The sequence below is a fragment of the Anomalospiza imberbis genome, chromosome 29, assembly GCF_031753505.1.
Source record: "Anomalospiza imberbis isolate Cuckoo-Finch-1a 21T00152 chromosome 29, ASM3175350v1, whole genome shotgun sequence".
NCBI classification, from domain to species: domain Eukaryota; kingdom Metazoa; phylum Chordata; class Aves; order Passeriformes; family Viduidae; genus Anomalospiza; species Anomalospiza imberbis.
The window spans coordinates 94,021-120,811 of record NC_089709.1 but is presented as its reverse complement, the minus strand read 5'-3'; the positions used below and the strand labels follow the sequence as shown (position 1 = coordinate 120,811).

The 26,791-nt window shown below is 57.4% G+C and overlaps 2 protein-coding genes across 5 annotated transcripts; one reads left to right on the top strand and one right to left on the bottom strand.

Annotated features, from left to right (window-relative positions):
- Window positions 1–469: 469 nt before the first annotated feature.
- On the top strand, window positions 470–11,243 carry ZNF687 (zinc finger protein 687). 2 transcript variants are annotated; one of them, XM_068174899.1, is made up of 9 exons: window positions 470–628; window positions 2,554–4,643; window positions 5,595–5,773; window positions 6,281–6,457; window positions 7,044–7,206; window positions 7,917–8,213; window positions 8,372–8,484; window positions 8,913–9,054; window positions 9,430–11,243. In XM_068174899.1, exons 2-9 carry the CDS (start codon window positions 2,556–2,558, stop codon window positions 9,910–9,912), a joined length of 3,642 nt encoding a protein of 1,213 aa, XP_068031000.1. In that variant the 5' UTR covers window positions 470–628; window positions 2,554–2,555; the 3' UTR covers window positions 9,913–11,243. The 2 variants fall into 2 exon arrangements, with proteins under 2 accessions (XP_068031000.1, XP_068031001.1); XM_068174900.1 differs by lacking the exon at window positions 470–628 and having other exon boundaries at window positions 2,441–4,643.
- Window positions 11,030–25,733, bottom strand: PI4KB (phosphatidylinositol 4-kinase beta). Of its 3 annotated transcripts, XM_068174901.1 has the most exons (11): window positions 24,864–25,733; window positions 22,732–22,776; window positions 18,659–18,886; window positions 17,772–17,999; window positions 17,366–17,475; window positions 17,017–17,121; window positions 16,438–16,561; window positions 15,511–15,776; window positions 14,243–14,375; window positions 13,733–13,853; window positions 11,030–13,358 (listed from the first exon to the last, which is right to left on the bottom strand). In XM_068174901.1, exons 1-11 carry the CDS (start codon window positions 25,716–25,718, stop codon window positions 13,177–13,179), a joined length of 2,397 nt encoding a protein of 798 aa, XP_068031002.1. In that variant the 5' UTR covers window positions 25,719–25,733; the 3' UTR covers window positions 11,030–13,176. The 3 variants fall into 3 exon arrangements, with proteins under 3 accessions (XP_068031002.1, XP_068031003.1, XP_068031004.1); XM_068174902.1 differs by lacking the exon at window positions 22,732–22,776; XM_068174903.1 differs by lacking the exons at window positions 22,732–22,776; window positions 24,864–25,733 and adding an exon at window positions 24,582–24,595.
- Window positions 25,734–26,791: the final 1,058 nt, after the last annotated feature.

Here is a 26,791-nt window from a genome sequence, read left to right as displayed (position 1 = left end):
GGGTTCCGGTGCTGAGGGACGAATGCCGCGGCCAATGGGAGCCTCCGGCTGGGAGCCGCCGCCATGGACGCTCCCTGAGGCCAATGGCGACCGGAAGCCGCGCTTGATAAACACTGCACTTTGACCAATGAGAAGCGAGATGAGGCCGAGGTTATTTGATAGACAGAGCTATCAACCAATCGGCAGCGAGATGCGCCAGCGCTGGTAACCAATAGGAAGCGAGGACATCGCGGTGGGCGGGGCTCCGCGGGTTGAATGACACCCGCGCTTCCCAATCAAGACGCCCGGTGTGGGGCGGGTCCCGCTCAGCCAATGGGGAGTGCGGGCGGCCGCGTTCAGCCTTGACTGACAGCGGAGCGAACCAATCAGAATGCGGGCTCCGAGGAGTGACGGGCTGCTCCGCCAATGGGACAGCGCGGCGGGGGCGGGAACGCGCGGCGCGAGCGGCCGGCGGGGCGGGGGGGCCAAGCAGGAAGTGGCGGAGGGGAAGCGGCGGCGCTGAGGGGCCCGAGCGGGACCGGGACCGGGACCGGGACCGGGAACCGGGAACCGGGAATCGGGACCCGGGGTCGAGCAGCGGCAGCGGCGCCCGGAGCCGGCCGCGGAGCGCCCCCCGGCGCAGCCGCAGGTAGCGGGGCCTGAGGGGCGGAAGCGGCCTGAGGGGGTCAAGGCCTGGGCGGGAACCGCGGCCTGAGGGGGCCCAGCCCCCGAAATCCCGGGATCTGGGGGGCTCAGCGTCGCCTCTTCCCTCGGAAAATCCCGGGATCTGGGGGGTCACGGCCGCCCCACCCCACCCCCCCATCCCTGGAATTTTGGAGGGTCACGGTCACTCCTTGCGACAGAAAAATCCCGGGATCTGGGGCGTCACGGTCACCCCCTCCCATCCCGAGTCCCGGGATTTGGAGGGGTCATGTTCACGTCTTCCCACAAAAAAAAAAAAATATCCCGGGATTTGTGGGGATCAGGATCGCCCCCCCACCGCCCAATCCTGAAATTCTGGGGGGTCACGGTCACTCCTTCCCCATCCCAAATCCTGGGACTGGGAGGGGTCACGGTCATCCCCTCCGTCCTGGAATTTTGGGGGATTCGGGATCGGTGTGGGGAGTTTGGGATGGGAGTGGGGAATTTGGGATTGGAAGCTTGAGACCGGGATGGGGGCCTTGGGATCCTGGGTATTTGGGAAAAGCTCAAAATCCCACGAAATCCCTGCCCGGACCCCCCCAGCCCTTGTGGGAATGCCGAGAAAATCGGGAATGCCGAACCCTCCTGGCTCCTTCGGGATTTGCGGGATCCCTTGGGATCGTCGCGATGCCGGGATCGGGGCCGGCAGATGGTCGGGAATTAATTCCCTCCAAATCCCGGGAATTTAATCCCGCACGGATCCCTCGGGACGAGGCGGCTGCGCCGGGATGGGGGCGGGGGTTTCGGGATGGGTGGGGGTCTGGGATCGGGGATTTGGCACCGGGATGGGGAGCTTGGGATCCCTTTGGAAGCCGGGGTTTGCCACAGGTGGGATTTTGGGATAATCCCTCCCTGTCTGTGGCTGTCCTGCTCTCCCCGCCTCCTTTCCCCGGCGAACTGAGCCGGGAGGGATTTTCCAAACCCCGCTCCTGATCCCAAGCAGCTCCTCCCGGATTTTCCAGGCCGGGGTGGGATTATCCCCAAAAAGAAGCTGGGATTGGGATCAGGGAGTCGGGGTGGGGAAATCCGGGATCCATCCCGGACATTCCCGGGGGTTTGGATGTGAATGGGAAAGGACAAAGAGCGCGACTCCCCCCTGGAAAACAATTCCCAGCTTTTCCAAAGGATTCACTCCCTGCCTGGGGAGGCTTTCCTTGGGATGAAAGGGCAGGAAAAAGGGATTTGGGAAGGAAAAGGCCTCTCCCGATCCGAGGCACATTCCAGAGGGAAAATGAATGGAATCCCACCTGCCTGGGGTTTTCCAGAAGCCTCAAATCCAGAGGCAGTTTGGGGCTGGAATTGGTGTTGGATCCCTGATTTCCCACCACAAATCCAGAGGGAATTTGGGGCTGGAATTGGTGTTGGATCCACGGCTCTTTCCCCTTTTTCCCAGTTTTCCAAGCTGGAAATCCGTGGGATGCAAACCCCTCCTCATGAAAGGAATTTTTTTCCCTAAAGAAACCAGAAATCCTTGGAGCCTGCTGGAAGTGCTGGAATTGCAGGGGTTAACAGGGAATTGTTGTCCCAGGGATGTGACAGATCCTGGGCCCGGCTCCAGGTCGGGAACAGGGCCGGGATTGAGCCGGGATGGGGCCAGAATTGCCGGGATGGGCTCGGATCCCGAGGCTTTCCTGGCAGTTCCGGGAATTTAGGGCATGGACCGGCAGCAGGGCTGGGGTGGGAAGGGGATTTTTGGGATAGAAGGGGGAATTTTGGGATGGAGAGGAGGCGTCTGGGGTGGAAGGGGAGTGGGAACGGCAAAGGCTGCAGAGCACTAGGATTGCCCGGGGTTTATTGGGATGGAAACCCGGGAATTCCCGCTTGGAAACCCCGAATTCCCCCCGCCCTCAACCCCTCTCCCCCCGTTCCCAGCCATGGGGGACATGAAGACCCCGGACTTCGACGACCTCTTGGCCGCCTTCGACATCCCCGACATCGACGCCAACGAGGCCATCCACGCGCACCACGAGGAGCCCGAGAGCCACGGGAAGCAGCTCCCGGGCGAGCCGGGGGCCGCCGTGGGCCCGGAGCACGTCCTGCCCCACGCCGACATCTCGGCCGTCAGCGTCATCGTCAAGAACACCGTGTGCCCCGAGCAGCTGGAGGGCCCGGAGCCGCGCGGCAAGGACGGGCACGGCGCGGCGCCCCGGCTGCTGCAGAACGGCTTCGGGGCCCCCGACGCGCCCAGATCGCCCCGCGCCGCGGAGGCCTCCTCCAACGGGGAGTGCTGGGCCAAGGAGAAGAATTCCAAGGCGCTGGATTTGTTCTCCCATTTCAGCCCCGATCCCAGCGAGGACGGTGCCAATCTGATCGACAGGTCCCGGGAGTGCAAAGCCAAGGAGAAGTCCCTGGCCGTGCCCTCGCTGGCGGCGTCCCCCACCCCGGCCCTGGATCGCAAGGAGCCCCTGGGAGGAGGCGCGGAGAGCCTGGATCCGGCGTTCCCAGCGCCCTTCCGGGCGGGAGCGGCCGGCGACGCAGCCCATCCCATGGCCTGCGTCAAGAAGGAGGAGTCGGACTCGGAGGAGGCTCTGGCCCGGGGCTGCAGCCCCAAGGGGCTGGTGCTGGATCACCTCAAATCCGTCACCGTCCGCTACTCGGCCGAGGATTCTCCCGTGGCGGCGTGGCCGGGATCGGAGCCGGCGGCGCTGGACGGCGGCGCCGCGGCCGAGCTCAAACGCTCGCCCGGGAGCCCTCGGGAGCCCTTCTGCTCCCCGGGAATTCCCATCCCACCTTCCCCGAAGCAGCTCTCCTTGAAGGAAGAGCGGGAGATGCTGGGGAAATCCATGGGGAGCCCTCCCAGCGCTTCCAGCGGCGAGGAGGAGGAGGAGGAAGAGGAGGAGGAGGAGGAAAGCACCCACTCGCCGTCCTCCAGCTCCTCGCGGCCGCTCAAGGTGCGCATCAAAACCATCAAAACCTCCTGCGGCAGCATCACCAGGACGGTCACCAGGGTGTCCTCGGACTCGGAGCCGCCCTCCACCAAACTCCCGAGCGAGCAGAATTCCCAGGAGCCCTTGGAATGCCCCGCCGGCATCGCCGCGGAGGCGGCAGCCAAGGAGAGGTCGGAGCTCTCCAGCCCTCTGAAGAGCACGGAAGGGCCGAAGATCGTCAGCGTCCAGCTGGGCAACGGCACGAAGCTGAAGGGGACGGTGCTGCCCGTGGCCGCCATCCAGAGCGCCAGCAGCGCCATGCTCATCGCCGCCAGCGTGGCCCAGCAGAAATCCGTGGTCCTGCCGGGGAAAAGCGGAAAATCCGTGGCTAAAAACATCCTCAGCCTGGTGCCGCAGCCCCTGCCCAAGGGCGACGGCCGGGTCAACGGCGGCGCCAAGGCCAACGGCGGCGCGGCGCCGCCCAAAGCGGCGCCCGGCGTGGCCGGCACCGTCATCTCCCGCAGCCAGTCCAGCCTGGTGGAGGCCTTCAACAAGATCCTCAACAGCAAGAACCTGCTGCCCACCTACAAACCCAACCTGAGCCCCCCGGCCGAGTCCAGCCTGGCCCTGCCGCCCGCGGGCTACCGCTGCCTGGAGTGCGGCGACGCCTTCGCGCTGGAGAAGAGCCTGGCGCGGCACTACGACCGGCGCAGCATGCGCATCGAGGTCACCTGCAACCACTGCACCAAGCGCCTGGTGTTCTTCAACAAGTGCAGCCTGCTGCTGCACGCCCGCGAGCACAAGGACAAGGGGCTGGTGATGCAGTGCTCGCACCTGGTGATGCGGCCCATCGCGCTGGAGCAGATGATCGGCCAGCCCGACATCACGCCCCTGGTGTCGCTGGCCCTGCCGGCCGGCAAGGTGGCCCAGGAGGGCGGGGCCGCGGCGCAGGAGCTGCCGGTGCTGCCGCTGGGCTCGGAGCAGAGCAGCTACAGCTGCTTCAGGTGCCTGGAGTGCAAGGAGCAGTGCAAGGACAAGGCCGGGCTGGCGGCGCATTTCCAGCAGGTCGCGGTGGCCACCAGCAGCAGCAGCACGGTGAGAGCGGGGAGAGGCTGGGAGGGCACTGGGAGAGGCTGGGAGGGCACTGGGAGAGGCTGGGAGGGCACTGGGAGGCACTGGGAGGTTCTGGGAGGCGCTGGGATGTGCTGGGAGGCACCGGGATGTGCTGGGAGGCACTGGGAGGTGCTGGGAAAGCACTGGGAGGCACTGGGAGGTTCTGGGAGGCGCTGGGATGTGCTGGGAGGGCACTGGGATGTGCTGGGAGGGCACTGGGATGTGCTGGGAGGGCACTGGGAGGTTCTGGGAGGCGCTGGGATGTGCTGGGAGGGCACTGGGATGTGCTGGGAGGGCACTGGGATGTGCTGGGAGGGCGCTGGGATGTGCTGGGAGGCACTGGGATGTGCTGGGAGGGCACTGGGAGGCACTGGGAGGCGCTGGGGGGCAGTGGGAAGGTGGTGGAGAAGTGGGAGGATGGTGGGAGAGTGGTGAGAACATCCAGCCTTGGATCCATGGATCCATGCAGCCCCTCCCATCCGTCCTGATCCCTGCTGGAATTTTCCCAGAATTGTTTGGGATCCTGGTTTCAGTTGGAATTCTCCCAGAATTCTTTGGGATCCTGGTTTCAGTTGGAATTTTCCCAGAATTGTTTGGGATCCTGGTTTCAGTTGGAATTTTCCCAGAACTGTTCGTGATCCGGGTTTCAGTTGGAATTTTCCCAGAATTGTTTGGGATCCTGGTTTCAGTTGGAATTTTCCCAGAATTGTTTGGGATCCTGGTTTCAGTTGGAATTTTCCCAGAATTGTTTGGGATCCCTACCCCAGCTGGGAATTTTCCCAGAGCCCAGAGCCGCTCCAGCCCCGTTCCTCGATGGACTCTTCCCGGAACTCTCCGCCGTCCCGGATTCTGTCGGGGCAGTCCCCGGCCCGGGCGGGATCGCGGGGCCCCCGGGGCTGCCGGAGTTCCGCGGGTGAGTGCCGTGCTCCGCAGGTGTGCTCGGCGTGCCCCATGATCCTGCCCAACCGCTGCAGCTTCGGCGCGCACCAGCGCATGCACCGCAGCCGCCCGCCCCACGTCTGCCCCGAGTGCGGCGGCAACTTCCTGCTGGCCAACTTCGAGTGCCACCTCAAGGAGTCCTGCCTGCACTTCTCCCGCAGGGTGGGCTACAGGTACGGAGCCGGGAGCGCCGGCAGCGCCGGGAGCGCCGGGGCGGCGCTGCCGGGCTCCACAAACGGAGTTTGCCCGTGGGCTTCCTGTGGGCCAGCTTGGAGTCCCACCTCAGGGGCTCCTCAGGGTGGGATACAGGCAGGGGATCCCGGAAATCCTGGGAATGCCTGTTTGGGGTCCTGGTTCCAGTTGGAATTTTCCCAGAGCTGCTCTGGATCCCGGTCTCCGTTGGGAATTCCCAGAACTGCTCTGCGTCCTGGTCTCCACTGGGAATTCCCAGAGCTGCTCTGGATCCCGGTCTCCGTTGGGAATTCCCAGAGCTGCTCTGGATCCCGGTCTCCACTGGGAATTCCCAGAGCTGCTCTGGATCCCGGTCTCCACTGGGAATTCCCAGAACTGCTCTGCGTCCTGGTCTCCACTGGGAATTCCCAGAACTGCTCTGGATCCCGGTCTCCACTGGGAATTCCCAGAGCTGCTCTGGATCCCGGTCTCCGTTGGGAATTTTCCAGGTGTCCCAGCTGCTCCGTGGTGTTCGGCGGCGTCAATTCCATCAAGTCCCACATCCAGAGCTCCCACTGCGAGGTTTTCCACAAGTGTCCCATCTGCCCCATGGCCTTCAAGTCGGCGCCCAGCGCCCACGCCCACGTCTACACGCAGCACCCCGGCTTCAGCAACCAGCAATCCAAGTGAGCATTCCCGCGGAATTCCCGGCGTCCCCCAGCGCCCGGGATCTGGGGCAGCGCGCTCGGGTTCATCCCAAAAGAAGGCTGGGATGGGAGATCTGGGAATGAGAGGCTGGGATGGGAGATTTGGGAATGAGAGGTTGGGATGGGAGAATTGGGAATGAGAGGTTGGGATGGGAGCTCTGGGAATGTTTTGCTGTGGGAATAGAGCTGGTGGTAGAATTGGCTGGAAAATTTGGGAATGTGGCGCCTGGGAACGATGGATGTGGTGATCCCAGAGGGCTTTTCCTGCCTGAGCGATTCCAGGACTGGCAGAACTGGGAATGTTCCATGACTGGCAGAACCTCCTCTGTGGCTGGGATGAGCTCAACTCCCACCTTCCTTTTTCCATCGCTCCTTCCCAATTTTTTCCCTATTTTTCCCCTCATCTTCCCTCCTTTTCCCCCTCCCTTTTTTCTGTTTTCCCCCTCCTTCCCCATTTCCTTTTCCCTCCCTCTCCCCTCGCTCCCCCGCCTCCCCCCGTCCCGTTTTTCCCCGTTTTTCCCCGTTTTTCCCCGTTTTTCCCCGTTTTTCCCCGTTTTTGCCCCAGGATGATTTACAAGTGTGCCATGTGTGACACGGTGTTCACGCACAAGCCGCTGCTGTCGTCGCATTTCGATCAGCACCTGCTGCCGCAGCGCGTCAGCGTCTTCCGCTGCCCGCAGTGCCCGCTGCTCTTCGCCCAGAAGCGCACCATGCTCGAGCACCTCAAGGTCAGGCGGAATTCCGGCTGGGAACGCCGAAATTCCAGGCAGGAATGGCGAAATTCCGGCCAAAAACGGCAAAATTCCGGCCGGAAACGATGGAAATTTCCTCAAAAACTGGGGGAAATGGGAGTGGGGAGCACTCGGGGTCCAGAAGCGCACCATGCTCGTGCACCTCAAGGTCAGGCGCCATCCCAGGCAGAATTCTGGCTGGGAACGCCGAAATTCCAGCCAGGAATGGCGAAATTCCGGCTGGAAACGATGGAAATTTCCTCAAAAACGGGGGGAAATGGGAGTGGGGAGGGGGACCCAGCCGTGGTCTGGATGCAGAAACGCACCATGCTCGAGCACCTCAAGGTCAGGCACCACCCCGGGCGGAATTCCGGCTGGGAATGCTGGAATTCCAGACGGGAATGGCAAAATTCTGGCCAAAAGTGGTGTAATTCCAGCCAAAAATGCCGACTTTCCAGCCCCAGGTGGGTGGGGAGTGGGGGGAAATGGGAGCTGTGGTCTGGGTGGGGTTCAAGGATCTTTTCCGCCCCAAGCCATTCCAGGATTCCCTGTCCTGGATTCTGTGGGATTTTCGGGATGAATCCCAGACCCTGTCCCCGGTTATTCCACGGATTCCCCATCCCTGGATCCGCCTGGCGTGCCGGGAACGTCCCTCCACACCCACAGTTCCCTCCCCCAGCCCGAATTCCCAAATCTCCCTCTCCCAGAACACCCACCAGCCCCAGAAGTCCAAGGACGACTCTTCCAAGAAATCCCCGGCTCTGCTGACGCCCAAGCCGGAGCCTCTGGAGACGCCGGTGTCCAAGAATTCCGAGGAGTCCTCGAGCTCCACGGAGGAGGACGAGCCGCCGAGCTCGCCCGAGCTGCGGAAAGCCAAGCGGAGCCGATTCCAGCGGAAATCCGGGAGCAAGGCCAAGGGCAGCGGCTGGAGCTGCGGCGTGTGCCACTCGTGGTTCCCCGAGCGCGACGAGTACGTGGCGCACATGAAGAGGGAGCACGGCAAGGTCAGAGCCCCCCGGCGCTGCGGTTCTGGGGCGAGTCCGGCTGGGATGCCAGGGAAAACCCAGCTCCCGCCTCCCGCTGGGGTGGGCATCCCGGCTCCGGGATCCGCCTGGGTCTTCCCCGGGGTCTGCCGGGATCCTGAGCTGGGCTTTCCCCGCAGTCCGTGAAGAAGTTCCCGTGCCACCTGTGCGAGCGCTCCTTCTGCTCGGCGCCGAGCCTGCGCCGCCACGTCCGCGTCAACCACGAGGGCATCAAACGCGTCTACCCCTGCCGGTATTCCCGGGATTCCGGGCCGGGAACGGCGGGAATGGCGGGGCTCTGGGGGAAAACGGGGCGGGATCGGGATGTCCGGGAATTCAGGGGGACCGGGGAGGACTGAGGGGGGGTTGGGGTTGGGGAGGGAAGAGGGGGAGTTCTTGAGGAATCCGGGTTTAATTCCCAGGAAAATCAGGGTTTAATTCCCAGGAAAATCGGGGTTTAATTCCCAGGGAATCAGGGTTTAATTCCCAGGGAATCAGGGCTCAATTCCCAGGGAATCAGGGCTCAATTCCCACCTGCTCTGCCCGAGGTGGGAATTGAAATTCGGGGAATGAGAAGGATTTGGGAAGGGACTCCAGGCTTTGTACCAATCCTGTTTGGGGTTGGAATTTGGGAATTCCGGCGTCAGAATTCCCAGGAAAACGGGGCTGCTCCGCCCCCAGGTACTGCACGGAGGGGAAGAGAACCTTCAGCAGCCGCCTGATCCTGGAGAAGCACATCCAGGTGCGGCACGGGATCAAGGTCACGGACCCCGCCCGCAGCCAGGAGGTCGTCATCGCCCGCGGCGCCCCTGGCCCTGCCCAGGTGGGATTATCCCGGAATTCTGGGATTTCCTGGGGCTCCCCAGGAATTTCGGGGGTTTGGGGTAGGAATGGGTGGGGGTTTATCCTGGAATTCCTGCTGGGATCCCACAGATCCCAGCCCTAAACTTTATCCAAGTGGGGAGGTTTTGGATCCGGGACTGCCCAGGTAGGGATGATCCGGGAATTCCTGGGGTTTCCTGGGGGTTTCCTGGGGATTTCCTGGGAATTTCAGCGTTTGTGGCAGGATCGGAGTCTCCTCATCCCAGAATTCCTTCTGGGAGCTGCCCCAGTTCCCAAGGGGTTTCCCAGGAGCTCCTTGTTGGGGCTTCCCACCCCAGGCCTTCCTGGGAATTCCCGGATTTTCCCGCTTTCCCAGGCGCCGGGCCGCAAGCGGAAGCTCTCCTCGGACGAGTCGTGCAGCGAGGAGCCCGACAGCACCACCCCCCCCGCCAAGACCCCCAAACCCTGCGGGGCCAAGGCCCCGTTCCGCTGCCGCAAGTGCGGCTTCCTGGCGGGGAGCCGGGCGGAATTCCAGGCCCACATCCCGCAGCACCGCACGGACGGGAATTCCCAGCAGTGCCGGGAGTGCGGCCTCTGCTTCACCTCCCAGATCTCCCTCAACCGCCACCGCTTCATCTCCCACAAGAAGAAGAAGGGAGCCGAGCCCGAGGACTCCTCGGGAAGCGCTGCCCAAGGGAACCACGGCGGGAATTCCGGCGGCGGCGCCGGCGGAGCCGAGGGGAAGCTGGAGTGCAAAGTGTGCGGGAGGGGATTCGAGAGCCAGCTCAACCTCAAGACGCATTTCCGGACCCACGGGATGGCCTTCATCCGAGCCCGGCAGGGAGCCGAGGAGAACTGAGCCCTCCCGGAATCCCGGGACCAGCCCCGAGGACAGCTGAGCGCTCCCAGGAATCTCAGCATTCCCGGAATTCCAGGATGAGACCCAAGGAGAACTGAGCCTTCCCAGGAATTCCAGAGTTCCCGGGATCAGCCCCGAGGACAGCTGAGCGCTCCCAGGAATCTCAGCATTCCCGGAATTCCGGGATCGGCTCCAAGGCCGGGAATCGGCGCCGTGTACATAAAACACCCCCGGGGCCCTTCCCGGTGTCCGAGGGAAAGTCGGGAATGGGATTGGGATTGGGATGATCCCAAATCCTGCCGGGAATCCCCGGGGAATGTTGGATTTTGGGGGAATTTGAGGTTTCCGGGACCCCGCCGGGCTCTTCCCAGGAATTCCCAGATCCGGATGGGGCAGGGTAAGCTTTTCCAGCAAAATCCACCTTTTTTTGTTGTTATTTTTTGGCTTTTGTTTGTTTTCCTGGATTTTTTTTTCCCGTGTGGGAACTTTCCCGGTGTGATTTATTGGGAAGGAGGCGATTCCAGAGCCCTGGAATTCCGGAGGTCCCCGGGAAGGACACTCGGACACTCGGCCGGACATTCCCGAGGGAGCGGGAGGAGGAAAAAGCTGGAAAAAAGGAGAGAAAAGAAGGAAAAAAAGGAGATTTTTCCTTTGCCAAAGGAATGACGACCCAAAAAAAAAGCAGGATTGGGAAGGGATCCTGCAAATCGCAGCCGGAACCCTTTTCCTGCAGGAAAAGTGGGAAAACTCCCAAATTCCAGGCTGAGCGTGAGCTTTGGGGGCTTTTCCAGCTTTTTTCCAGCTCCTCCTTCCCCGCGGCATCCGGGACCTTTCCCACTCCCAATCCCCATAAAATTCCTCTGGAAAAGCCCCTCCGGACACGTCCCTCCGGCACCGCTGTTCCCAGAGTTCCTGGGGGAATTCCCGGAATTCCCTGTGGATAACCTTCCCCTTTCCCTGTAAAGTTGTATCGTACACTAAACTCCACGGATCCCAACAACTGCTGTGCTCATTCTGGGATTTGGTTTGGTTTTCCGAGGTTTTTTTTTCCCCTTTTTTTGTGTTTTTCGGGATGGCAGAAGTTGCTTTGGGGTTGATTTTTATTTTCTTTTTCCCCTGGCTTTTTATTCCCGGTTTTTCTGACTTTTCCAAGCAGGAATGAGGGGAGTTTTCCCTCCCCTTAACCCTGCAGGTGGATGGATGGAAAAAAGGGTGGGGAAAAAACTGGGGAAAATCAGGTGGAATCGGCCATTCCCAAAAATCCCCCGGGCTGGGTGTAAATATAGAGGAGAAATTAAAGTTTCTACGAGATTTAGAAGGAAAAAAATTCCCCCCCCAAAAAAAAAAAAAAAAAACCTATGGAAAAATGGCTTTGGACCCACGGTTTTCCAGCATTTCAGTGCCTTGGGCTGGATTTGGGGTGGAGGGAGGGAGGGGCTGGAATTTCGGGAATGTTCCCCGGGAATTCCGGGGATTTGGGGAATGTGCTGACGGAAAGCCGCGGGCTCGGGAGGCTCTCAGGAATTCTTTATTCTGTAGGAATCGATTCCATTAAACTCCAGTGGTTTCACCCCTCTGTGCCCGGCCTCGGCTCCTCCCGGGATTTCGCTTTTCCCAGGAAAAGCTCCCGGGAATGGGAATGGGGAGGGGGGGAGGGGCTGAGGGCTCCGGCTGCATCCCCAAATTTTGGTCCTGCCCCCCAAAAAAGGGGCTTGGGAAGGGTTGGGGTCCCCTCCGTCCCCTCCCGGCGTCCCCAGAGCCCCCTCCCCCCTGCCCGGGGGGCCGAAAATCCAAATTTTGGGTTTTTTTAATGCTAAAAATGAAAAAAAGAAAAGAGAAGAGAGAGGAGAGGAGAGGAGAGGAGAGGAGAGGAGAGGAGAGGAGGCGGACACGGGTGGGACACGGGGGATACGGGGGGGACACGGGGGGGACACGGGGGACACGGGGGGGACACGGGGGGGACACAAAGGCGGGACGCCGAGGGGCAGGGGGACACTGGGGTGGGGGGCACGGGGGGGGGACAGTCCCAGTGGAGGGGGAGGGGAAATCCCAGGAAATCTCCCTTCCCTGGGAAGCTCCAGATCCTCCCCGATTTGGGATTTGGGGTCGGGACGAGGCCCCCAGACCCCCGCCCCGACATTCCAGCCCGGAATTACCCGGGAAAGGGGGGAGGGGAGTCCCAGCCCGAGTTCCTGGAACAGCGGGAATCCCGCCTGGAATTCCACCTGGGAATCCCACCTGGAATCCTGAATCCCACCTGGAAATTCCACCTGGGAATCCCACCTGGGAATCCCGCCTGGAATTCCACCTGGGAATCCCACCTGGAATCCTGAATCCCGCCTGGAATTCCACCTGGGAATCCCACCTGGAATCCTGAATCCCGCCTGGGAATCCCACCTGGAAATTCCACCTGGGAATCCCACCTGGGAATCCCGCCTGGAATTCCACCTGGGAATCCCACCTGGAGTGCCGAATCCTGCCTGGGAATCCCACCTGGAATCCCACCTAGAAATTCCACCTGGGAATCCCACCTGGAATCCTGAATCCTGCCTGGGAATCCCACCTGGAAATTCCACCTGGAAATTCCACCTGGAATCCCACCTGGGAATCCCACCTGGAATCCCACCTAGAAATTCCACCTGGGAATCCCACCTGGAATCCTGAATCCTGCCTGGGAATCCCACCTGGAAATTCCACCTGGAAATTCCACCTGGAATCCCACCTGGGAATTCCGCCTGGGAATCCCACCTGGAATTCTGCCTGGGAATCTCACCTGGAATTCCGCCTGGAATCACCCCCAGCCATCGCTGGGTGTCCCAGGAGAGGGAAGGACTCCACAGGGCCAGGAATTCCAGGAATTTTGGGATTCCCAACCTTCAGGAGACTCCTACCCCCTCCCATCCAGCACATTCCATGGGATTGGGGGCGAATTCCAGGGAATTCCCAGCGGGGGAAGGGGGAGCTCCCCCCATTCCCACCCCGTTCCCATCGGGATTTCCCCCCATGCTCCGCTCCGCCCTTCCCGCTTTTCCCGCCGCTTTTCCCGGCTTTTCCATGGAATTCTGTCCCTTTTCTCCAGCAGAGTCCCGGGCCGGGGGAGCAGCCAAACCTCGGCCCCCGAGCTCCAACCCGAGGTCGCTTTCCGGGAGGGAACAAAACCGGGAATTTCGGAATTCTCCCGTTCTGTTTCCTCCTGGGGGCGGGGTGGGGGGGTGGGGGTGGGGGATTTTTTTTCCTTCTTTTTTTTTTTTTTTCCCTGGAATTTCACATGATGCCGTTGGTGAGGTACTGGAAGCCGTCGTAGAGCTTGGTGGTGATGGAGCGCATGGAGCCGTCCACCATCTGCTCCACCAGGAGCTGCAGCTGCTCCTCCGTCAGGTTCATGTGGAAGCGCTCCTTGAGGTGCCGGATGGTGGAGGAGCCGTGGAAGCAGGGCAGCTGGGAGCCTGGGAAAACGGGGAAAACGGGGGAAAAATGGGAAAAATGGCAGCTGGGAGCCGGGAAAAATGGGAAAAAATGGAAGAAACAGCTGGGAGCCTGGAAAAATGGGGGGAAGTGGGAAACAGGGCAGCTGGGAGATGAAAAACTGGGAAAACAGGGATGGGAATGTCGGAAATCCAGGTTTGGAATGGGGGAAATGGGATCAGGGAGCGGCGAGCCTGGGAAAGGGGAAATTCGGGATGGGGTGAGGGGAAAAGGGATTCGGGATCCCGGAGAATGGAAGAACGGGGCGGGGCGGGAGCCTGGACCGGGGGAATGTTTTGGGAAGAGCAGGTTCGGGACGGGAGGAGCGCGGCATTCCCGGGTTCCCGGTTCCCACCTTGCTGCATGATCTCCACGATCTGCACCACCCTGTCCATGTGCTTCCGGGCCGCGATCAGCCCCTGCAGCATCAGCATCTTGTAGTAGTTGAACATGTCCCCGTCCAGGCCGCCCATCACCTGCGGGATCCGGGAATGCCGGGAGGGAGCTCCGGGAATGCCCGGGAATCCCCCGGAATCCCCCCGGAATCCCCCTGGAATCGCCCAGGATGGGAACTCTGGGAATCCCCTGGAATCCCCTGGGAATCTGGGATGGGAACTCTGGGAATCCCCTGGAATCCCCCGTCATCCCCCGGGATGGGAACTCTGAGAATCCCCCGGGAATCCCCCTGGAATCCCCCGGGAATCTGAGATGGGAACTCTGGGAATCCTCTGCAATCCCCCTGGAATCCCCCGGGATGGGAACTCTGGGAATTCCCTGGAATCCCCCGGAACCCCCCTGGAATCCCCAGGAATCCGGGATGGGAACTCCGGGAATCCCCCTGGAATGCCCGGGATGCCGCACTCACGTCCACGAACTCGGAGGTGAGTTTGAAGGCCGAGGTCTCGAAGCCGAGGTTCCGGGGCGAGCTGGACAGGATGAAGCCGAAGTCGATGTGGATGATGTGGCCCTCGGCGTCCAGCAGGATGTTCCCGTTGTGCCTGGGGGGAATTCCAGGGAGCTCCCTCAGGATCCCGCGGGATGCCCACAAACCCCATCAGAATTTCAAAATAAAGAGCCACAAAAAAAATTCCCAAAAAATTCCCAGTGCCCATCAGACCCCATTAACTCGTTAATGAACTCATTAATTACCTTGACCTGCAGCAGGTAGTACAGCAGGCAGTGCCCATCATTAATTAGTTAATTAGTGATTAATTACCTGTCCTTGACCTGCAGCAGGTAGCACACCAGGCAGTACCCATCATTAACTCATTAATGACCTCGTTAATGACCTCATTAATGAACTCATTAATTACCTGTCCTTGACCTGCAGCAGGTAGCACACCAGGCAGTGCCCATCAGACCCCATTAACTCGTTAATGAACTCGTTAATGAACTCATTAATTACCTGTCCTTGACCTGCAGCAGGTAGCACACCAGGCAGTGCCCATCAGACCCCATTAACTCGTTAATGAACTCGTTAATGAACTCATTAATTACCTTGACCTGCAGCAGGTAGCACAGCAGGCAGTGCCCATCAGACCCCATTAACTCATTAATGACCTCGTTAATGAACTCATTAATTACCTGTCCTTGACCTGCAGCAGGTAGCACACCAGGCAGTGCCCATCAGACCCCATTAACTCGTTAATGAACTCATTAATGAACTCATTAATTACCTGTCCTTGACCTGCAGCAGGTAGCACACCAGGCAGTGCCCATCAGACCCCATTAACTCGTTAATGAACTCGTTAATGAACTCATTAATTACCTGTCCTTGACCTGCAGCAGGTAGCACACCAGGCAGTGCCCATTAGACCCCATTAACTCGTTAATTAATTCGTTAATGAACTCATTAATTACCTGTCCTTGACCTGCAGCAGGTAGCACACCAGGCAGTGCCCATCAGACCCCATTAACTCGTTAATGAACTCATTAATGAACTCATTAATTACCTGTCCTTGACCTGCAGCAGGTAGCACACCAGGCAGTGCCCATTAGACCCCATTAACTCGTTAATTCGTTAATGAACTCAATTAATTACCTGTCCTTGACCTGCAGCAGGTAGCACACCAGGCAGTGCCCATCAGACCCCATTAACTCGTTAATTAATTTGTTAATGAACTCATTAATTACCTGTCCTTGACCTGCAGCAGGTAGCACACCAGGCAGTAGCCGGCGCAGCTGCGGACGAAGTTGCGCTGCGCCGACAGGAAGCTCTCGCTGTTGGCGCTGCCGTGCTCCTGCCGGAAATATTCCAGCAGCGACAGCTGCGACTGCTTCTTCACCTGGTGCAGGGACACGGCGCTGAGCACGGGCTCGATCATCCCGCTGTCCGCCGAGATCACCAGGATCTTGTAGGGCCGGATCCACAGCGGCACGCGCTCCTGCTCCCAGATGGACTGCGGGGAGACGGCGATCCCGGCGGGAGCGGGGTGAGGGGACGGGGTTAAAGGGGGTGGGATTGCAGAAATCCCAGTAAAATTCCATCAGAATTCCAGCAAACCCGACTGGAACAGGGTTAAAGGGGTGGGACTGCAGAAATCCCGGCAAAATTCCATCAGAATTCCAGCAAACCCGACTGAAACGGGGTTAAAGGGGTGGGATTGCAGAAATCCCGGTAAAATTCCATCAAAATTCCAGCAAACCCAACTGAAACGGGGTTAAAGGGGTGGGACTGCAGAAATCCCAGTAAAATTCCATCAGAATTCCAGCAAACCCGACTGGAACGGGGCTAAATGATGTGAAATCAAAGAAATCCTCTTAAAATCCCATCAAACCCAACTGAGGGGCTATTAAAACGCCACCGAATTTTTAAAAATCCCGTTAAAATCCCGTAAAATAAAATTTAAAAAGTCAATAAAAAAAAATCCCATTAAAAATCCCGAAACATGAAGAAAACTCACCCCTAAAATGCCAGGAAATGCCATAAAACCCCATGGAAATTCCATTAAACCCCATCAAAATTCCAATAAACCCCATGAAAATTCCATTAAACCCCACAGCACAGCAGGACTGCCCCGGGGAGGCGGGGTTTTCCGGGAATTCCGCGGGATCCCTCACCTGGAGCTGCTTGAGCACCTGGAACGCCAGCAGCTCCTGCCGCAGGTCGTCGCCGCACTTGACGATGACGGAGAGGAGGCGCCACGAGGGCAGGTGGCCGTAGGGAGAGGCTTCCCGGATTCTCCTGGGGAAAAACCGGGAGAAACGGGATCACCCCGGCACCTTCAGGTGGGGAGGAGCCCTGGGAATTCCCTGGAATTGTCTTCACGCCGTCCAATCCCACTAAAATCTCACGAAATTCCATTAAAATCCCATCAAAATCTATTAAAATCCCACGCAATTCCGTAAAAATCCCATTAAAATCCCATCACATCCCATTAAAATCCTATCAATTCCCATTAAAATCCCATCAGGACACGGACGACATCCCCCAGAATTCTTTAATCCCAGGGCTTTTCCCAGGAGGAATTCCGGGCTCAGAATTCCAACGGGCCCATCCCGGGAAAGATCCAAATCCCCTCGGAGCTCAGAGCTGCCTCAAAATCCCGGGAATTCGGGCAAACCCCGAGTTCGGGCAGGGCCGTGGGTGATTCCCAGATGAGGATTTCCCGGGAATTCCCGGGAATTCCCCATCCCTACCTGACTTTCTCCTGCCAGGGCTCCTTGAGGGCCACGGCCGAGGGGTCCTCGGGGTCCCTGCGGAACGCCGTGGGCGTGTGGGCCAGCTGCTCCGACAGCCGCCGCCTGTGGGACGGGAACGGCAATTCCGGCTTTTCCACGGAAAAACCCCGTGGGAAAACCCCGCATTCCCGCTCCAGGCAAAGCCAGAATGCCGGGCTTTTATCGAGGGAAAATTCCTGCATTTTTGCTTTGGAGAATGCCAAAATTCCAGGGGTTTTATCAGGGAAAATTCCTAGATTTTTGCTCCGGGCAGTGTCGGAATTCCAGGCTTTTTTGTGGAAAAACTCCCGATTTTCCCAAAGCTCACCGGATGTCTCCGGCAGCGATGAAGACGGGCTCCCGGCTCTCCTGGCTGGTGATGGAATCCACGGAAAACTGGGAGATGTTGTCACAGCTGTTGGTGTGCATCTCCGGGAGCTGCGGGAATCCCAGGAAAACCTCATAAAATTCCATGAAATCCCATCAAATCCCATTAAAATCCCATCAAATCCCATTAAAATCCCATTAAAATTCCATTAAATCCCATTAAATTCCCATTAAAATCTTATTAAAATCTCAGTTAAATCCTATTAAAATCCCATTTAATTCCCATTAAAATCCTAATAAATTCCCATTAAAATCCCATTAAAATCCCATGAAATTCCCATTCAAATCCCATGAAAATCCCAATAAAATGCCGTAAATCCCTGGCAACGCCCACTCCCAGCTCCCACCTCCACCTGGAGCTCCACGATGTCGTCCACGGACCAGGCCTCGTCGTCGTTGTCGTAGTTGGGGACGGTGCTGAAGCTGCCGGCCCGCTGCTCCGGGCCCATGCCGCATTCCGGAAGGTTCTCGGCCGAGCGCGTGCTCCGGATGCGGTTCTCCGGGATGCGCGCCGGGACGCTCGCCGTGTCGAAGTTGTCGCATTCCAGGACTTCCACGTAGATCAGGTAGGGAGCCTGGGGAAAGCGGGCACAGCGCAGGGATGAGGGGTGACCCCGGAGATTCCCGGGGCCCGGCTTCGGGGGGAAGTCCGTGGTGTTTTTAGGAAAAGGGTGGAGATTCCGGAGGGGCTGGAAGCTGGAGGTGCTCAGGGGGTTTGGGCCCAATTCCAGCTGTCCCAGCATTCCCAGTGCTGGAAGTGACCCCTCCAGACCTCTCCCAGTCCTGGAAGTGACACCTGCAGCTCTCCCACCATTCCCAGCATTCCCACGCCATCCCAAATGCCCTGCTCCACCCCAAATCCCATCTCCCATCCCAAATCCCCTTTCTCATCCCAAATCCCCTGTCCCATCCCAAATCCCATCTTCCATCCCAAATCCAATCTTCCATCCCAAATCCCATCTCCCATCCCAAATCCCCTGTCCCATCCCAAATCCCCTTTCCCATCCCAAACTCCGTTTCCCAAATTCCAAACCCCAAAGCCCCTCTCCCATCCCACCTTGTCCTTGGGAGGTGAGGACCACGGCCTGCGAGTGCGGCACACGCACTCGAATCCCACGGATCACCATCTCCAGCTCTCCCACATCCCCACCATCCCCACGCCACCCCAATCCCCCTCTCCCAAATCCCAGAGCCCCCCTCCCAAACCCCAAACCCCGCTTCTTTCCGCCCCCACCTTGTCCTTGGAGTTGAGGACCACGGCCTGCGAGTGCGGCACGCGCACCACGTGGTGCGGGAAGGCGGCGGTGGGCAGCCAGGCGCGCGCGGGCAGCTTGTGGTTGAGCAGGGACAGCTCCGAGATGAGGCGCTGCGTCTTCTGCTCCTTGGTGGGCAGCGTGGCCAGGCGCTTGCCGATGGCCATCAGCGACTTGATGAACTCGCGCTCCGGGGCCAGCCGCGCCGGCTGCCGGGGGCCGGCGTCCCGACGGGAGCGGGGGGAAGAGGGGGGAAATGGAGGGGACGTCAGCTCGTCCACAGGGAAGGGTCTTCATCACATCCCAACCCACCCCATCCCACGGATCCCATCCATTGATCCCATCCCATTCCACTGATCCCATCCCATCCCATCCTATGGATCCCATCCCATGGATCCCATTCACTGATCCCATCCATTGATCCCATCCCATTCCACTGATCCCATCCCATCCCATCCTATGGATCCCATCCCATGGATCCCATTCACTGATCCCATCCATTGATCCCATCCCATTCCACTGATCCCATCCCATCCCATCCCATCCTATGGATCCCATCCCATGGATCCCATTCACTGATCCCATCCATTGATCCCATCCCATTCCACTGATCCCATCCCATCCCATCCTATGGATCCCATCCCATGGATCCCATTCACTGATCCCATCCATTGATCCCATCCCATTCCACTGATCCCATCCCATCCCAACCCATCCCATCCTATGGATCCCATCCCATGGATCCCATTCATTGATCCCATCCCATGGATCCCATCCCACTGATTCCATCCCAACCCATCCCATTGATCCCATCCCATTGATCCCATCCCATCCCATTCCACTGATCCTATCCCATCCCAACCCATTCCATGGATCCCATCCCATTGATCCCATCCCATCCCATTGATCCCATCCCATTGATCCCATCCCATCCCATTGATCCCATCCCATTGATCCCATCCCATCCCATTGATCCCATCCCATTGATCCCATCCCATCCCATTGATCCCATCCCATTGATCCCATGCCATCCCATGCCATGGGATCTTCCCAGCCCTCACTTCTCCCTGCTCTTCCCTCTTCCCATCCTGGTTGGGAAAGGCAGGGATGAAAAATAAAAAGTTGGGGGAAAAGGGAGGAAAATGGAGGTGATGTCACCTCATCCATAGGGAAATGTCTTCATCCCATCCCATCCCATCCCATCCCATCGCACGGGATCTTCCCAGCCCTCGCTTCTCCCTGCTCTTCCCGTCCAGGACCGGCTGGGAAAGGCTTGGGAAGGATTGGGATAAAAAATGAGAAGTTGGGGGAAAAAGGAGGAAAATGGAGGTGATGTCGGTGGTTTTCCAGTGGGATCCATTTCCTGCTTTTCCCTCTTCCCTGCCCTTCCCTCTTCCCGCTCCGCAGCCAGCCAGGCCAGCTGGAAAAGGGTCGGGATCCCAGGGAAAAGGTTGGGAAAAGGGAGGAGAATGGAGGTGATGGCGGTGGTTTTTTAGCGGGAGCAATTTCCTGACCTTTCCTCTTCCCTGCCCTTCCCTTTTCCCATTCCATTCCAAAGGATCAGCAGCCCACCCCTCCCCTTTCCCTGCCCTTCCCGCTCCGGAGCCCGCCAGGCTGGAAAAGGAGCTGGATAAAAATAAAAACTTGGGGAAAAGGGAGGAAAATGGAGGCGGTGTCAGGGGTGTTTCAGTGGGACCAAATTCCAGCTCTTCCCTCTTCCCAACCTTCCCTCTTCCCTTCTCTTCCCTCCTCCTGCCCCTCCCTCTTCCCGGATCCTGGAAATTTGGGAGTCCCGTCCATCCCCCAGCAGCGCAGGATCCCGGGGCCTTTTCCTTCCCCCCGGAATTCCAGAGGCAACATTCCCAGAGGGATCTCCCAGTCCCGCTGGATTCCCTGGATTTGGGATCATCCGGATTCCCGGGATTTGGGAGGATCCTCCCCCCGCCCCTCCCTGGTGTCCCAGTCCAACAATCCCACAGGGATTTGGGGTTTCCCCTTGGATGCAGGAGCCCCTCCCCGTGTGGATCCCAAATTTCCACTCCACGCTCCCAAAACTCGGGAATAACCAAGGGCTGATTTTCGGGATCACCGAGCGCTCCGATCATGCTGGAAACGGCGCATGCAGAAAGCCACGGATTGGGACGAGGGAAGCAACGGAAAAACGCCGGAAAAATCGGGAATGTCGCAGAGCAAGAGGAAAGGATCAGGGAAAATCAGGGAAAGAAGGATCGGGATGGGCATTCCCGGCTGGGAATCCATTGGATTTGTAGTCCACGTCCAAAAATTCCCTCAGGAATTCTGGGATAACGCTCGGCTTCCCTGCCCCCACCTGGCTCCAGGCACGGGAGAAATATTCCAGAGGCTCCCGATCCCAGACGGATCCCAAAAATTCCCTCGGCTCTCCATGGATTGAATCCCATTCTTGCAAAAACTGGGATGCCCCATGGATGCTTCCCAGCTTTTCCCGTGGAATTCCAGTGGTTCTGATATTCCTGCTCCTCCCATCCAGGTTTTCCAAGGATGTTATCCCCTCGGAATACCAGGAAATGCTTTTCCCAGTGAAAAATCCCGAGGAATTTGGGAATCTGGCATCAATCCAGGGATCCCTCTGGATCAGCCCCACCTCGATCCAGGGGATACCTGGATTTTCCAGGGATCCCAAAACGCTTCCTAAGGATCTTCTCCCAACCTCCGGAATATTCCAGCGGTGCCAGGATCCGTTCAGAGCCTCTGGAATTCTGGGCCCCGTGGGAAATTTGGAGATCTTGGATCTTCGAGCCACAGGAGTTGGGAAATTCCACCACATTCCAGAGGGAAATTCCTCTTCATCCCATTCCAAAGGAGAATTTTCCTCTTCGTCCGATCCCATTCCAGAGGGGAATTGTCCTCATCCCATTCCAAAGGGAATTTCTTCTCCATCCCATTCCAGAGGGAAAATTCCTCTTCATCCCATTCCGAAGGGAAATTCCAGAGGGAATCTTCCTCTTCTCCATCCCATTCCAGAGGGAAAATTCCTCTTCATCCCATTCCAGAGGGGAATTCTCCACTTCTTCCCATTCCAAAGGGAAATTCCAGAGAGAATTTTCCTCTTCATCCCATTCCTCACCCCAGCATTCCCAAGATTTCCCAATCCAGCAGAACATTACATAGGGAAGGAGGAATTATCCCTGTTTTCTGTCGATTCCCAAAAAAACTCCGGAGAGGAGCTGTTGGCCGGGCTGGGAGGAGCAAGAATGGGTGGAAATCAAGGAATTCCTGGAATTTTGGGTGGGAATTTGGGGCTTGGAGCTCATCCCAAGCATCCCATCATCCCTAAAAACAGTGGGATTTAGGATGAGCCCGAAATTTGGGATCAAAGCCCAAGAAAATTCCCAAATCTAGGTGTGGGAATGATCCCTGGGAATTACCAGCAGGATCAGAGCTGGGTTGGAATCCAGGAATTCCCGGAAAAGCCTAAAAAAATCATGGAATTCTTCCCAAACTCCCCTTGCTGGAGGAAATCATGGACTACACATTCCCACCGGGAATCCTGGTGGGAAAAGAGGGAAAGATTCCAAAGAAAAAAAAAACAATGGAAAAAACAGGGAAAGGGTTCATTCGGGAGAGAAAAATCAGGGAAGACGCCAGGATTTGATTGGAATTTTCATGGAAAAAAAGAAGGAATTAAAAGAATGGAATCAAGGAACGATTGGCGGGAAAAAAACATGGAAAAAAAGCAAATTAATCCCATCCGGCCGAGAATTTTGGGAGCCAAATTCCAAGGGAAAACAGCATTTCCTCTTCCACCTGCAACAGAAAAGCAGGAAAAGCAGGAATCCCCTCATTCCCGGATGGATTCTGGTGGGAAAATGAGATTTTCCTGGATTTTATCCAACTGGAACAAATTTTCCTGGAATTCCCTTTCCGAGGAAGCATCACGGTGGTGATGCCGGGATTTTTTTGGGGGATTTTTTTGGGGAATATTTGGGGAATGCTGGGAAATTCCAGAGGGGTGGAATTGAGGAAATGCTGTGGCGGGAAGAGGGAGCCTCCGGAAAACGGGATCGGAACTTACGGGAGCCAGGGATTTATCCAGGCTTTCCGTACTCGAGGAGAATTCCTGGGAAAAGCAGGAAAGGGGAGATTTGGGGCAGTTTTTTGGGGGGAATTTTTTTCCACAGGAAAGAGAGGAAGGAGCAGGGAAAAGGGGGAGAAAAAGCAAAGTTTAGCTCCAGGTTCACTTCCAGCAACTCCCAAGTTTTTTTGGTCCCATCCTCTTGGAATTACCAGAAAAATTCCGGGAAGGAAAATTCTAGGGGATTCTCAAGCAGGATGGGATCAAAGCGGAGCAGATCCTAGCGCTGAATTCCCGGGATTTTCCCGGTTTTCCTCCTCTCTGGGATTCCTTATCCCAGCCCAGAAGGACCAGGATGGATCCAGCTCCTGATTCCTTGGATTTCTGACCTTTTCCATCACCAAATCCATATTTTTTTCCTTCCCTGGATTCCAGTTTATCCCGAATTTCAGCACATCAAACGAATCCCATAGAAACGATCCCGAAAATTCCCAAAATCCCTATTTTTGAGGCCCTTTTTATCACGGAGAAATTCCTGATCTATCCCAAGTTTTCCTGCCATTCCCACATCTTCCTCCAAGCTCCATCCCAAGTGATTCCCATCCCAAATATCCCAAAATTCCAGCGCTTGGAGTCCATCAATTCGTTATTTTCTTCCTGAAAGGGATCCAATGGATCTTCAGCCTGTAAAAATTTGGGGCTAAAATTCCCAAAAATTCCCAAAAAAAGGGGACAATCAGGTCTGGGTCCCACCTGGGGGGAAAATTTATGGGAAATAACCCCAAAGCTCACGAGGGGAGGGAAAATTTGGGATGATTTTCCATCCATTTTCCCTTCCCTGATGAATTTTGGGATCATTTCCCATCAATTTTCCCCGCTTTTCCCAAGGAATTCCTGGATTTGGAGGGAAAAACATCCAGCGCTTCCAAGCACTCTGGGATTTTTCAGGGACAGTCAGGATCCAGGGCTGGAGCCTCCCTGGTTTTGTGCTTTCCCAGCTTTCTCAGGATCGTTTCCAGGAGTTTCCTCATCCATAATTTATGGAAAAGCTCTGGTTTCTGCCTCCTCCTTTTCCATATTAAAAATTCATCCCGGAAGGAATGGCCCCGGATTTTTCCGGGGTGTTTTGATCCCGAATCCAGCCTGGAAAATTCCTTCCCAATCCTTGTTCCATCCTTATCCCAATTCCCAGAGTTTGGAACAATCCTTGGCTCCTTCCAAGGATTCCCAGTGGAATTCTCAGCGGAATCAAACCTAGGATTTCTGATCCATTTCCCAGGAATTCCTGGGAATTCTCAGTCATCCTCAGTCATTCCAAACCATTCCCAGTCATTCCCAGTTTCCCTGGGGTGCATTCCACCCTCTGGAGGATTTGTTTTTCCCAGATTTGGGAAGCGCCGCTCCCAAAATCTCCTTCCAGCACCAGCTCGGGGCTCCTTTCCCACTTGGAATTCCCAGCTCATGCCAGGGTCAGCCTTGGAGCACAGCCACAATCCCAGAGGAGCTCTGGGATGAATCCCAAGGAACGATCACATCCTTGGAGCACAGCCACAATCCCAGAGGAGCTCTGGGATGAATCCCAAGGAACGACTGTGACCCTGAAGGATTTCTGGGATGAATCCCAAAGCACAGCCATGGGATTTTCCCAGTTCCCTGAGCCTTCGAGCACAACCCCCATCCCAGATGAGCTCTGGGATGAATCCCAAGGAACGATCACATCCTTGGAGCACAGCCACAATCCCAGAGGAGCTCTGGGATGAATCCCAGGGAACAACCATGGGATTTTCCCAACACACCAATCCTTGGAGCACAACCCCACAGAATTCCCTCGGGAACACCCCAGGCTTCACCTCCTCCTCGCTCTCCACCAGGGGCTGAGCTTTGGAGCTCAATCCCAGCCCCACAATTCCCACAGAATTCCCTCGGGAACACCCCAGGCTTTACCTCCTCCTCGCTCTCCACCAGGGGCTGAGCTTTGGAGCTCAATCCCAGCCCCACAGTTCCCACAGAATTCCCTCGGGAACACCCCAGGCTTTACCTCCTCCTCGCTCTCCACCAGGGGCTGAGCTTTGGAGCTCAATCCCAGCCCCACAGTTCCCACAGAATTCCCTCGGGAACACCCCAGGCTTTACCTCCTCCTCGCTCTCCACCTTGGGGTTGCTGGCCGTGCGCTTCAGGTTGCTGCTGAGGCTGATGGACACTGTGGCGTCCGACTTGGACCTCTGGTGAGTCCGCTTGGAGGGCGAGAGCCCCGTGTCGGCGCCGGCCCCGGGAGCGGCTCCGGCCAGCTCCCTCCTCCTGCCCGCCGGCTTCAGCTCGTCGGAGAGGATGAGCCGGCGGAGCTTGGTCCCGCGGGAGTGGCGCTGCGTGGAGATGTGCATGTCCGAGGAGTAGGCGCCCAGCAGCAGCGCGCACCGCAGCGAGAAGTCGATGCTCTGGCGGCAGCGGTGCACGATGTAGGGCTTGATGGCGTCCCCCACGTCCTCGTCCATGTGGATGTACATGTTGAGCAGCTGGGGCAGGTAGAAGTCCACCTCGTCGTCGCGGAAGCAGAACAGGCGGTTCCCGATGTAGGCCTGCACGCCGGGCTCCTTGGAGTTGTACAGGTAGGAGATGGCCATGGAGATGTCGAAGAGCTTGGACTCGAAGAGGCGCAGGAGCCACGACTGCTTGGCCTGGTTCTGGCGCTTCCGCGCCGTCCTCGCCGCGTTGGAGCTCTCCTCCTCTTCCTCCTGGATCCGCGAGCCGGGCGGGTCATCCAGGCAGCGGATCTGGCAGCTCTCCCCGTTGGGAATCGCGTCGGGAATTGCGCGGAGCTGCTTGACCTTCTCCAGGACCTCCTCGCAGGCCTTCTTGGCCACCTCGGCGTCGATGAGGGCCAGCTCGCCCACGCCTTCCGAGATGACGCTCAGGGAAGAGCCCCCCCCGCCGTTCCCCTGGGAATTCCCCGGCTCCGGGGGGCTCTTCCCAACCGGAGAGTCGCCCATGGTGGAGGAGGGGCGGCGCGGCTCAGAGCTGGAAAAACGGGGGAAAACTGGGATTAGGGATGGGATTTGGGAAGGAATTCAAGAGGAGGAGCAGTGGAGGGACTGCAGGACTCGATGATGGGGAAAAACGGGAAAAAATTGGGACTAGGGATGTGATTCAACGGGAGAAACCCGGGATACACCTGAAGGGAAGATGGACGTTAATTTTCTTCCCTGTTCATTCAAGGATTTTTCCCTGTTGATTTCAGATTTTTCCTTGCTCATTTAAGGATTTGCTCTATCCCTTTATTTTTCCAACTCCCAAAGAAAGGAGGGAAAAACTCTCAGGAATTCTCCTTAAATATTCCAAGTGAGTCAAACCTAGGTCACCTCCCAGACCCCACTTCTCCTTTTTTTTTTCCCTCTTCTTTTCCTCTTTTTTTTTTCCCACTTCTTCCCTAAGAAATCCCAGATGCCCAAATCCTGACCAAAGTCTGAGAGTTTGGCTCCGTTCCGCCATTCCCAGCACTCCAAATCCCACATTCCTGAGATTTTTGTGGCTCTTAGATCCCAAAAACCCCATGAGAGCCGGAAAAAATCCCTGATGCTCCCATTTCTCAACGAATCCCAAAATAAATGGGGGTGGAATTCCACACTTCCCATCCCTGTTTTTCTACATATCCCAGATTTTCCTCTTCTATCCTAATCCCAAATCCCTACATGGCTCCAACCGAAAAATTCCAGGGATTCCCTCCCTTCCCAAAGCGTTCGGCTCACCCCAAAATAACACATCCAAAGCTTTTCCCTCTTCCCAGAAAAGCCACAGGATTCCAAAGCAATCCCACAGTCCTGGAATTCCCTCCTCCCATGGATCACATTCCGTACACAAATTCCCACTTTTTGAGGTTTTCCAAGTTCTTGTTTTTTCCCAAAGGCTGGGAAATAAACTGGGAAAAGGCAGGGACAGAAAGCAGGGGGGAATAAAAAGCAGGAATCCACATTCCCGCCTGGATCCCAAGGGCAGCTCCCGGGCTGATCCAAATGTGGACCCTGAACTGTGGGATCATAAATTACCCGAGAAATCCTGAGCAGGG

Excerpts from the sequence above, each read along its gene's own strand:
- ZNF687 (XM_068174900.1), top strand. The coding sequence starts at position 2,481 with ATGGAAACCCGGGAATTCCCGCTTGGAAACCCCGAATTCCCCCCGCCC. Across the intron at positions 4,644-5,594 it reads CCACCAGCAGCAGCAGCACG|GTGTGCTCGGCGTGCCCCAT; the intron begins GTGAGAGCGGGG and ends CGTGCTCCGCAG. Across the intron at positions 6,458-7,043 it reads TTCAGCAACCAGCAATCCAA|GATGATTTACAAGTGTGCCA; the intron begins GTGAGCATTCCC and ends TTTTTGCCCCAG.
- PI4KB (XM_068174901.1), bottom strand. The coding sequence starts at position 25,718 with ATGGGCGACTCTCCGGTTGGGAAGAGCCCCCCGGAGCCGGGGAATTCC. Across the intron at positions 16,562-17,016 it reads CCCTGGCAGGAGAAAGTCAG|GAGAATCCGGGAAGCCTCTC; the intron begins GTAGGGATGGGG and ends GTTTTTCCCCAG. Across the intron at positions 14,376-15,510 it reads CTGCTGCAGGTCAAGGACAG|GCACAACGGGAACATCCTGC; the intron begins GTAATTAATGAG and ends AATTCCCCCCAG.